The 12,486-nt window shown below is 37.8% G+C and overlaps 1 protein-coding gene across 1 annotated transcript; it reads left to right on the forward strand.

The window, feature by feature from the left end:
- Positions 1 to 199: 199 nt before the first annotated feature.
- ranbp1 (RAN binding protein 1) lies at positions 200 to 12,328 on the forward strand. Its single transcript, XM_079816231.1, has 6 exons — positions 200 to 379; positions 1,620 to 1,756; positions 10,086 to 10,243; positions 10,329 to 10,457; positions 10,718 to 10,780; positions 11,025 to 12,328. Exons 1-6 carry the CDS (start codon positions 365 to 367, stop codon positions 11,168 to 11,170), a joined length of 648 nt encoding a protein of 215 aa, XP_079672357.1. The 5' UTR covers positions 200 to 364; the 3' UTR covers positions 11,171 to 12,328.
- Positions 12,329 to 12,486: the final 158 nt, after the last annotated feature.

The following is a 12,486-nucleotide window of genomic DNA, read 5'->3' on the forward strand; positions in this document are numbered from 1 at the left end:
TATGCTACAGAGGGTCAATGAGATGTAGGAAAATCCCAGGACCATTAAAACTTTACAGAGGGTCAGATGGATTCAGATGTTGAACGTAATCACCTGTCGTCTTCTTTCCCAGACTTGCTAGAAAGCCTTCTCAAAAATGCCCAAGTCAAAAGTGTAACTGATAAACGGATAAAGAAACAAACAACAGCAGCATCTATTCACAACCAGTGGAGCTTAGAATGTGTGCGTAGCCGAAGCGCGCGCTGACGTCACCGCCTCTCTTCTCCGGTTAGGCGCGCGCGAAAGTATCGGAGTGAAATCTCACGACTCGCACTGATCAAACCTACCAGAAACTCTCCCTAATCTTCAAACATCTGCAAAAACCATGTCGGACCCAAAGGTAAGAATGACATCATCTTCATCTTCTGTCCCTCTCGGACCGGGATAGACGGTTATTTCTGTTGTTTTGTGGGCGATAAACGTTTTATGCGGGTCTTTTTTAACGGAGTGAAAAGCAGGTGTTTTTCCCCTTGTCATACGTCGCGCGCTTACATATTAGACGTTAAAACCGCTCTTTCCACTTGCTATTCTTAATATCTGTCTAATTATACGCTGTCAAAGTCTTTTGTTTATTTAAAATCACGCTACACTGTCAATAGTAGATGCAGCGTACTTAAAAATCACTATTGTATGTGTATTTGTGTTCGTCACTTACTTAAACACAATACAAACAAATATTTAATTGTCTATTTACGCAATAAAAACGTCCACGTCGTGTCCCCATTAAATGCTGTTCATAATTTAAAATTGAAGGCTGCTATGCTAAGACACTGTTAGCTTGTGTGTGTGTGTGTGTTAGCATCGCTAACCTGCCGCACATGTGAAGTTCAAAGCCGGTTTATTTGCACCCTTCCGGGTTCATTTGCGTGTTTTAACTGTATTTGCTCAGTGGTTTTAAAACAGTGGGGTGAGACGGAGATTCAAATACTTAAACGCCTTTAGGCCGCTTATTAGCTTCTGATAGCCTGGGTGCTAACTGTATGTCCACTTCTGAACTGGTTTAACTCACACATTTAGACATAAACATCTCCAGATATCTGATCTTGAGTGAAGTCAATTGTTTAGCAAAATAAACTGCTTGGCATTGTTAAAATGCTGACTGAAGAAACTTAACTAGGAGGGGTTGGACCAGTCCAAAGCTTCACGTGTAGATCTGTTGCCAGAGTGGGTCGGAAAGCTTTTGAATAATTCAAGCTATAAGGCCTTCATGGATGTTAGATTAGTGATTAGTGGGTAGCAAGAGCATGAATTCCAGCATGTGAGTTCTAGTTCACGGCTCAGCACCAGTGCATGTAAGTTTGGTTGCAGCAGCAAATTTGGAGACAATAGGCCAAACTCCAGAGAATGATCCCTCCAAATCCCACAGCTTTTCACTCCACTGATCTGATGAGTTATGTGGAAGCAGGTTCCCCACCGCCGGGATCAGGACAGTGTGAAGCTCAGCAGAACAAATGCCATAGTACATTTGCTATTCTCTAAAAAGTCTAATCCTGGAGAATTTTCCAACTGCAGTAAATCATTAGCATATTAGTTTTTGATGTTTGATTTACAAAAGCTGCTGTTATTATTTCCCCCTCCAGGAGGCACAAGAGGATCATGAAGCACCCACGGAAAATGTAGAGGACTCCAACCATGACCCTCATTTTGAGCCCATCGTCTCCCTACCTGAGCAGGATGTTAAGACCCTTGAAGAGGATGAGGAGGAACTTTTCAAGATGTAAGTCACTAACATAAGCCCCCGTTTCCGCATATAAACTTAATAAAGCCTGAACCTCGTTTTTGGTCCATCGGTCAGATTTTTAAAACTTAATTTATTCGATTAGCAATCAACTCTTACTGCATGCACCACAAAAGACTTTTAAAAATGGTGGTTGAAATAAAATGCTGCGTGGACTCAACCAATCAGCATGTTCAGCGCCCAAGTCCCACCCTTGAAAGTTCCCGAACTTTGAAAAAGTATAATCTCGTGACCAGGGCAGTATTGAGGGGGGAATATTTACCCGGAACTTCATTTAGAGAGTACATGAATTTCCCCTAGGCTTTTGGATTATCGCAAAAAACAAGCTCTGTGTTCAACAAATGTTTATAATACACATTTTGTCCATTTAAGATAATTTTCACAGTTGAAGCCTTAATGCAGTCGCTAGAACTAAAAAGCTAAAGGTAGGCTATAAACGGACTAATCCATGGTCCCACAACTTCAATGTCTCCACCACTTAGCTCTTGACAACTTTCTTTTTTTTTTCTAAACACATTAGCTTAAATTCACAAGTGGGGTGATTCTGATGTATTTTGTTGTGGAATAAAACATGAAAGTTCCTTGAGCTTGTTCACCACAGACCTTATTGTAGCCATTTAACCAAAATCCCTCCCAAAAAAAACACCACTGATTTTGGGACGATGGAACCGGGAGTTCTAAAATGCTAACTCGGGTTCCATGTTTATGCCTGCAAAGTGGTGTCATTCCTGCACCACTCTATACTAAGCAGGTTCAGATTTAAAGATGCACTGTAACCTTTTTTTTTGTTCAAAATGAACAATCTAATTAATGAGTTGATATACAACATCAATCCTTCTGCCAAAAATGTGTTTTTGTATTACCCCGATTCACTAATGGCTCGTTTCCACTCGTTTTCAGCAGTACGGTTCAGTACAGTACAGCACGATTTGGTAACGTAAATCCTGATATGGCCTGCGTTTCCACTGCCAACAGTACCATTATGATAGGTAGGGGTGTAACGGATCGCAGTTGATCCGTGATCCATACAGATCACGACCCGAGGATTTATTGCGCTTTTTTTTTAACTTGTGGATTAATCTGAATTGTTTAGCGATCGCAGACTAAAAGACAGTTTTTCTGCCGATATTGCTTTTTAAGTGATCTCGTTCCTTTAACCTCGATGCTACGTTTCAGAGAAACACATGTATTCACGTGAACAGGCCATGTTAATCAGTCAACAGTGGCAAGCGGAGAAGTAGAAGAACTTGAAAAGCCTCCCGCATCATTTAAATCGCATGTATGGGAGCATTTTGGCTTCCCCGTAAAACATAATGATGACGGAAGAAGGGTGGTTGACAAAACTGTAACAGTAGGCAGGCACTGTGGCACGAGAGAGCCGTATGAAAGTGGCGCATACATCGAGCATGGCACCTGCTGACGCCCGTTTCACACATACTCCGTTTGCAGTGCGTATGCGTTGCATATTTTTTCCGTACCCATGTTAACGGATACAGCTTTCACACTGCACGTGGCTTCGGTCCGTCCGTGCGTTCCAGGAGCGCGTGGCCATACAGCTGTGCGGCGATCGTTTCCGCACAGTCTATTTTTTGATGTGCTGGCGCTGAATTAAAGTGACAGCGCATCCGCGTTAAAACAAACATGTATCAATGCGAAAATCTAGTAATTCCACCACAGATGCATATAATGTAAAGTCTACTGTTTCAAAGTCAACACATGGCTTTTTGCCTTGAGTAAAGCAAGGAAAACGGCCTAAAGTAAACAAGGAGAAATAATGGAGAGCACCTGTCCTTTCTTGGAGGTGGTAAAACAAAGTTCTTTATGACCTGCAGGATTTCTTGTAAAAAGATTTAAAAACGAAAGAAAAGACGAGAGTCGTTTTTTGTCTATTGTAAGTTTTCATTTAAAATGTTTGTTATTTTAACATAGTCTATAGCCTGTTTTGCAACTTGCATGAGCAACATAATATATACATCTAAAGTAGGTACTAGGCTATATAAATATAAAGTAATTAATTGAATAAACCGTTGTTTAAGTGTAGTGCGTTTAAACATTATATCTATAAAATAGTGTATAGGCCTACAAAGAGAATTGCAATGCTGACAAGTGTGAGAGGTCTACTCTCTCCCCTGAGAATGTTGACATGTTAATCTTTAAAAAATAAAATAAAAAAAAAGTCATAAGCTCAGGCCAATTTTCACGCCTCAGGTTGTTTTTTACATGTTACACTTTAACAACTGAGTAAATTATGATTTATTCAGATGGTTATTTGTTTTTTATTTTTGTTAAAACCATATAGGTTATTTTTGTTAACACCAAAAGTTTCTTGTTAACCTATGAACCATATAGGTTATGTTAACACCAAAAGTTTTTATGTAATAAATAGAAAGCAAATAAAAATAGTATCCTCCCCTTTTTATTCTGATCTGAAAATGATCCGATCCATGACTCATGATACGTAGTGTGATCCGTTACACCACTAATGATAGGTGTGGTGTAGCGATCGACTTCATTCTCGCGCAAAGAAGAAAGTGACACCGTAAACAACAATGGACGACATACAGGAGATCTTGTTCTTGCTTCTCGACATGTGGCTGTTGTCACAAGAAGACGTGCTTTGTTTCAGCCAAGGCTGCAAGGAAAAACAGTCGAAAAAGCACACGCAAGTGGCGATTTTCTGGCAACCAATCAACGTCTAGCTCCACCCTTTCGTACCGGACTACTGTGCTATATACACCAACGGAAGGGTACCAAAAAGTGGTACGGTTCGGAATTGGGGTACCATTCACTACTTCTGACAATGGAAACGGCAAAAATTTTGTACTGTACTGAACCGCACCGCTCGGTGAAAACGAGCCATATTACAAGGTTTTATATTTTTTACCTGTCGGGATGCGTGTCTCGTCATATTTCATAAATAGAAAATGGATGTTGATCCGTCTACATTGACGCGTGTATGGTGTGGGAGTGGCATAGGTTAGTGGTCACAACAAGCGAGAAAGGTTGACATGGAAAACACAAAATCAAGCAGGACTTGCAAAGATGATTTGGCTAATCATACCAAGAAGACAGGTAGGCTACTCTACAGCAGAGGCAGCTGCACCTTGATGAAACTGTCTACATGTTACTAGTGACACTTGCATGTATTCTTGAAATACAGCATATTACAAAAAGTAGTTCGGTATCGGTTTCGGGTACAGGCCAGGTTCGGGCTTCAATTTAAAGCCTGTACAGACCTCTAGTGCATGGATCTAATATGTGTCCGATTTTCTCTCAAATGTTTACATTCACCTAAGACCTAACTGACTGTTTATGTAAACCTTGTGTGTATTTGACAGTTTAAGAGCAACAAGACGTGAAAGGGACTCGTGTACTCATGCAGTGTGACGCTTTTAGTGTGTGCGCGCTTCGGGTGTAGCGTGCAAATAAAATGAATGCATGCAAATAATAAACTTTCGTGCTTAAGAACTGCATGTATTGCTAAACATGTGATGTGAATGTATGTCACGTTGTACAGTATATTGGGACGGGACGTCGTACCAGAACTGAAACTAGGGATGCACCGATATGAACATTTTGGCCGATACCGATAACCGATAATTCTTAATATTTGAAAGCCGATAACCGATATATTGGCCGATAAATCTAAATACAAATTTTAATAAACTCTGAGAGCCTGATTACAAAAACAAAAGGCTCACCATTAAAAGCCATGTCCCAAACACTTCAACATAAATCAAATCTATACACTACAGTAGCCTATTTGAACCAGTGTGAGATTCCTTACCTTTTCAAATTAATTTTACACTCCTATGGCCAAAATTTTTTTTTAAACACTTTACAATAAGGTTTAATTTTTGTTAGTATTAGTTAACCAACAATGAATGAACAATACTGTAAAAAAGTTTTTATTCATTTTAGTTCATGTTAATCTCAACATATTCAGACCCAAAGTTGTGTCTTTTAACATTAGGTATGAACTATGAATGGACGGTTACAAAACACAAACATTTTATTACTAAAAGAAACAAAGGTTATTGCTCTCTGTTTGTTCATGATAGTTAATGCATTAATAAAATGAGACCTTATTTGTAAAATGTTACCAAAAATTATATTGTCTAAAAAATAAAAATAATATACCTAAATAATGCAAACAAGTAATTGAACAGCATTACTTAGGCTGCATAATAAAGAATCAGAATGCAAGTGCATGAAATAACCTCCGCACAGACGATAAAGAAATGGTTTTAATCAAACCATATTGTTGATGGAAATGATACGAGAACAATAAAAGTGCTAATTATAAAAAATAATGCTTCTGTGTTTTTGAAAAAAAAAAATATGTTTAATATTACAGTAATAGTAAACATCTGTAATATTAGTCTAGTCTATTAGGAATAATGTTGCTGTTTGAGAGCGCGCTGAAGCTGGAGAGAATGAACGAACAACCATAAACTGAAGCGCTTAGAAGTTTAATTAACAACTAAACGCATCATATATGAGAACAATCAGATATTTATACAAAATAAATATAATATTACAACTTGTATTAGCACAAAATCACGCATAGGTGAAGGGTTATAACTCCTGTGGATGCTCTTCCCCTGTTTGAGAGCGTGCTGAAGCTGAAACTTATGATCACCGGTACAGTGAAGCACTGCGGGTTATTGACTTAACGAAACACATCCTATATGACTTTAATCAGATGTTTATACTACAAAAACGTAATATTACGACTTACATATGCTTAAAATGACGCGAATGCACAAGCGAACTTGACTGTGCTGGTCAGAATGCGTTGTTGACGCTTCCCACAACAGCGCGCTGAAAAACAACTAAACCCAGAGAATTCACTACGTTTTATAACAGAAATATTCTCATTGCAGTGTTATGTATAGGACAGTCCCAGTAGTTATTAATGCTGTGCATTTCTGTTTGAAATGCGCGCGCCGGTACAATGAAGTACTTTACTGCATCGTTAATTAACTCAACCAAACGCATCCCATATGGAATTATATACACAAAATAATAAATATAATATTACAACTTACAATGGCACAAAAGGCTGTGAATGCACAAGCAAACTTGACTGTGCTCGTCATGAAGGTGTAACTCCGTGGGCGCGCGCTGAAGCTAAAGACCGGTACAATGAAGTGCTTTACTGCATCGTTTATTAACTCAACCAAAAGCATCCTATATGATATTACATACACAGAATAATAATAAATATAATATTACAACTTACAATGGCACAAAAGGCTGTGAATGCACAAGTGAACTTGACTGTGCTCGTCATGAAGGTGTAACTCCGTGGGCGCGCTCTTCCCTCAACAAACGCGCTGAAACACAACGCTCTTTTACAGCCTATTCTATTCTCATTATCATTTTATGTAGATTATAGAAGACTTGCGCTGCACATGTTGCACATAACTGTATTTTCCTTTTCGAAGTGATTCCAAACATATTTAGAGCAAATCAAACCCATCATGGTGGACAGCGCGTCCGTCTCAGCTGAAGGAAATAATACATTATCTATCGGCTTGACTATATCTGTCAAATTTTCTTATTGGACCGATAACGATAACATCAAAAAATAATCATTTATCGGCCGATAACGATATGTTGCCGATATATCGTGCATCCCTAACTGAAACTGATAGAATGTGCACTGTAGCACGATCTAAAATTGAGATATTGCACACTACTTTGTTTTTGACCCATCCAACCTTGCATTGTGATCATTAAGGTTGTTAATACTTTCTTATTTACAGTCAAGATTCAGCTAATACGCATCTATATCATTAAACCTAATCTATGAAAATCCACTAAACATTTAATTTCACAATCCTTTCAGATTTAATCGAATCCCGCCATGAGGTCTTCCGAAGTGTGTTTGTAGCCTGCATGAATGTGTTTGCGTGACGGTCGCTCCGTGCAACGTGAATGCGGACAGGAGAGTTCAGCTTCACTGGAGACAGGACAAACTTTAAATCCTTGATTTTAAAATATGCTGCGCTATATTCAGTTGACCACTGTCATATTAATGTTATTTACACAGTGCTGTATGTAAAATTAGTGCTACCTTGTCTGTATTTGAAACAAATATGATTACCAGTATGCACAAACTTGCCAGATTACTGACTGCCCTGTTAGCCTACAGTGTTTGCTTCCTTTTTATTCATGTATTTTTAAACAATTACTTTATTTGTGAAAAATACTGTAATATAATTGCAGAATCAAGTTGCCATCTAAAGTATAAGCATGTTTATTTTAAAGATTTAAAAAAATATATATATATTCAAATTTCTCCAATATCAATAAAAATAAATATAAATGGTATATTATATATAGGCTTTATATCGGCCATCAGTCACCCTGCTCTAAGATATCGGCATCGGCCATTAAAAAAACAATATCGTTGGAACATTAGTTACGATAGCAATATTTTAGATGCCAGTAAAATTACATTTTTCTCAAATCCAATTTTGCAACAAAAAAAAACACTAGTCTAACGAATATAAACTTTGTAGATTATTAAAGACAAGTAAACAGTCAGTAATGAGAACATTAGGCTGCGGCTGTGTTTTTAGTTTTTAAAAAACTAAAAAGTAGTCATGCACCAAAATGAAAATTCTTGGCTGAAGCCGAATAATAATAATAAAACACTTGGCCAAATACCGAACGCGTTTTTTTTTTGCCAATTTGTTTCACGATTGCATAAATTAAATAGTAAAAAATTAGCTTTTTACTATTTTGTCTTGCTTTTTTTAAAGAAAAATAAATTTTCCAAAACTACAATTTAAAAATATTTAACTGAACATTTTTTTGAATTCCAGCAGACATTATACAAACAGCCCAATATGTCTTACAAAAAAAGTTAAATAAAAATATTTTAATTTGGCCATTTTATGCCTTTTTATCTTATTTTTGGCCTATTATGCCTACCGGTATCATTATAAAATCACTGAGGGTGCTCTATTAAAGTGCAGATTTAGGCTAAGCAACGGCTCCACCACAGCAGTGAGTGTACAGTGACACATTTATGATTATTTAGAATTTCAAAAATATTTTGCAACAAATATTTTTCTATTAGTCTTCCTTTACATTGCTTTAATGCTTTACTATTTCACTGTCACTTCCGAGATGTTGCAGCGTGCAATTGGCCGTTAATCCTTTTTGCAACATGAAAAACGATAGTTTTATTCTCATATTTATTATTATATAGACTGTAGACTCGAAAGCAAGCCAAGACCGCTCCATTTACGATCACTAAACGCTGTCGCTATGTCAGTTCATCGTGATCTCACAAAGTACAAAGTTCAATGAAGCTGCTAACAATGCACAATAAATATCTTACTTGCGTCGATTCGTGTCTACACTTTTTGTTCATGAAAGGTTTTGTGAGCCTGTCACCGCTGCAGAAACATGTTATAAATGGATACATTTGACGTTCTACAGACACAAATATGCACTGGAGCATTTGCCAATATATTATTACAATATCAACTGAGGGTGCTCTTGCTTGAATTTGAGGTGCTTAGACAATTCAGCAGAACAGTGTCTGCAAACGGACATATGTCGGACACTAATGCTTCCACACTTCCAACATGTTTGCTGCATTTAGAAGCGTGCGTGCCTCTCTCTCACGCGCTGGTGGCTATATCATCAAAAACGTCATTGTTCGGTTAAATTTATTATGTCTTTTCTCTTATTCACTAATTTCAGTTGCCGAACATTCGGTGCATCCCTACTAAAAACTGAACGTGTTCTGCTCAATGTAGTGTGAGCCAAACGAGTCGCAGCAGGAGTCAGATTTCACTTATCATGAGAGCAAGGAGCTGACTGACTTTGTATCAAAGTGAAATGTAAAAGTGCCTATTTAAGCAAGTTTGTCATTGTATTGTTTTGTTGTTGTGTTTCATTAAGAATAATAATGAACCCACCATTCAAGCAATTGCTGCCCCCGATTTGGTGCTAATTCAATAGGAACTCAATTCTGTACTTCTGTGTGTTTTGTTGTTGTGATGGCATTTTCTACCAGGACTAATGCAGACTCACTCTGTTTAAGACTGACACATCCAGCCTTAAACTTTTTCTGTCTGCTACAGTAGCATGAAGAATGTTACAAATTGCCTTGCCATTCACTTGGGAGGTGATCGTACCTTCTCAGACATTTTTTCTTTATTAAATTAGTGTGTTCGGGCAGTCCTTACTGTGTCGAGCCCTGCTAAAGTACCAAAATGTTATTTGATCATGGGTTCTGTTCTTTGATATAATAAACAGAATTTTTTCCAACATGATTTTTTAGGAGGGCAAAGCTGTATCGTTTTGCCAGTGAGAATGACCCTCCTGAGTGGAAGGAGCGTGGGACGGGTGATGTTAAACTCCTGCGACACAAAGAGAAGGGTACCATCCGCCTTCTCATGAGGAGAGACCGCACCCTTAAAATCTGTGCCAACCACAACAGTGAGTGTTACCATGTGTCTGTCCACTTCCTGTTATTTTCCGATCATGTGATGACTAACTCGTGTATTGAAATCCTGTGCTCTAGTTATGCCGTTAATGGAGCTGAAGCCCAATGCAGGCAGTGACAGGGCCTGGGTGTGGAATACACACGCTGACTTTGCAGATGAGAAACCCAAAGCAGAGATGCTGGCTATTCGATTCCTCAATGCAGAGAGTGAGTATAAATGAACATGATCTCAGGGGTCTTGTTGAATTAACTAATTGAAGCGTTACAAAATATAGAAAGTATCAGATCTTTTCTTCCGTAATGAAATGCATGCATGCAAGCATGGATGAATCATTCATAACATTTCCATTTCCTGATGACTTTAAATGATAATGGTTGTGAATAGCATAAATGTATATGTAATAGTATCATTAGCATAACAGACTTCTGCTTTTTTATGCCCTTTTATGTTTTCTTTTGTTTTGCAGATGCACTGAAGTTCAAGATGAAGTTTGATGAATGCAAAGAAGAGGTCAGAAAGTCTCTAGAAGGTAAGATGACGGCATTTTCTACCAGGACTAATGCAGACTCACTCTGTTTAAGACTGACACATCCAGCCTTAAACTTTTTCTGTCTGCAACAGTAACATGAAGAATGTTACAAATTGCCTTGCCATTCACTTGGGAGGTGATCGTATCTTCTCAGACATTTTTTCTTTATTAAATGTGTGTTAGGCTTGTGTTGGAGTACTCTTTGAAGAGGCTTTAACTCGACTGTTTTCATTTCGTTTCACAGGTGAGGTGGACAGCCCTAACAAAGTGGCAGAGAAGCTGGAGGAGCTGTCTGTGAAAGATGACAAGACAAAGAGTTCAGGGGACAAGAAAGAGGAGGTGAAGGAAGAGAAGAAAGAGGAAAAGGCTGCTGAGGAGGAGAAGAAATGAGCCTGGAACGCCGCTTCATATGGATCCTCCACTTGCCATTTTCCCCTTTTCTACAACAGACTCTGAAATTGAAAAATTGGACACTTTAGTTTTTTTCTTTTTGGCCTCTTGACTTCACAAGACCTTGGTGCCACTCTTAATGCGTCCATTTCTCAATCATCAAGATGTTGTGAGCTTTTGTCCCATTCACAAAACTCTCATATCGCCCTTCATTTTCTCATACATTGTGGACCAGTTGTCAGTCATCATGTATTTGTGTATTTACACGACATGCTATGATACAAGGCTTGTGCTATTGATTGATTCCCACATTGGGTAACTTCTTTTGTTGTTTTTCTTTTGTACTTTAAAGAGTTATATTGTGAGCGTCTAGATGAGCACTGTCTGATATGAGAGCGGGCTGTATGAATTGATAGGGAGTATGAGTATCTGCGATCTTTGACTTTCCTTACAATAAAGTCACATGAGGAACATTTGGCTTCTCTGTGGCTTGAATTTACTATTGAATGACTCATTTTCTGTGGAGGGCTGCATCTGGCAAAAAAAGAGACCGCTCTGAACAACTGAAGGAAGTTTTTTGATGAGTATGACCCTTCTATTATGAGTGTGACCCTCTTCTGTTTGAATTGGAAATAAAGAATGGTTGACAACATAACTTGAGTGTGGAAAAGCAGCAAGGTTTTAAACAGTTAAAACCTATGTTGTGAGAATACATATTAAGTGCTTCTTAAAAAATATAGGAAGATAAGTGAAGTAGGTACTGTATCGCTAATTAAATATGGTTTTCATTCCATAAGGGTTGTTACAACTTAAATTCCAAGAAACCGCATTGATCCAAGTTTTACAGGCCATGTCTAAGGTTTATCATATGTAATATTACAATGACTGCATGTACAATAATTTGGCCTCTTAGACATTGTTTTGCTTTTTTTTAATTTTGAATGTATGTTTTAGGAATTGCGGTTTTGATATTGTGTTTGATGAACCGCACATTTTCCACATTCCCAGTTTTTGAGCAATTTTTAATAAAAGCAGGGTCCCTTAAATTACATTTGGCATGTGATGAATGACTTAAAATCTCACATTTTATAGTGGTTACTAATTACACTTGTAAAAGGGTTGTGATCAAACCAAATTAAAGACTGATGCTTTGTCATACATCAGAGTGAATAGCTTTGATTTAAAGGCCTAATGGGACAACTGATTTTTCAAGTTTGTGTAATAGCATTTCATTTTGAGATGTTAGTCATGAGACAGGTCTTGTACTCAGTTGATAGCATAAAACTGTAATATTGTTTAAAATCATACAGATTCTG

The sequence above is a fragment of the Gobio gobio genome (assembly GCF_949357685.1).
Source record: "Gobio gobio genome assembly, chromosome: 4".
In the NCBI taxonomy this organism is placed as follows: domain Eukaryota; kingdom Metazoa; phylum Chordata; class Actinopteri; order Cypriniformes; family Gobionidae; genus Gobio; species Gobio gobio.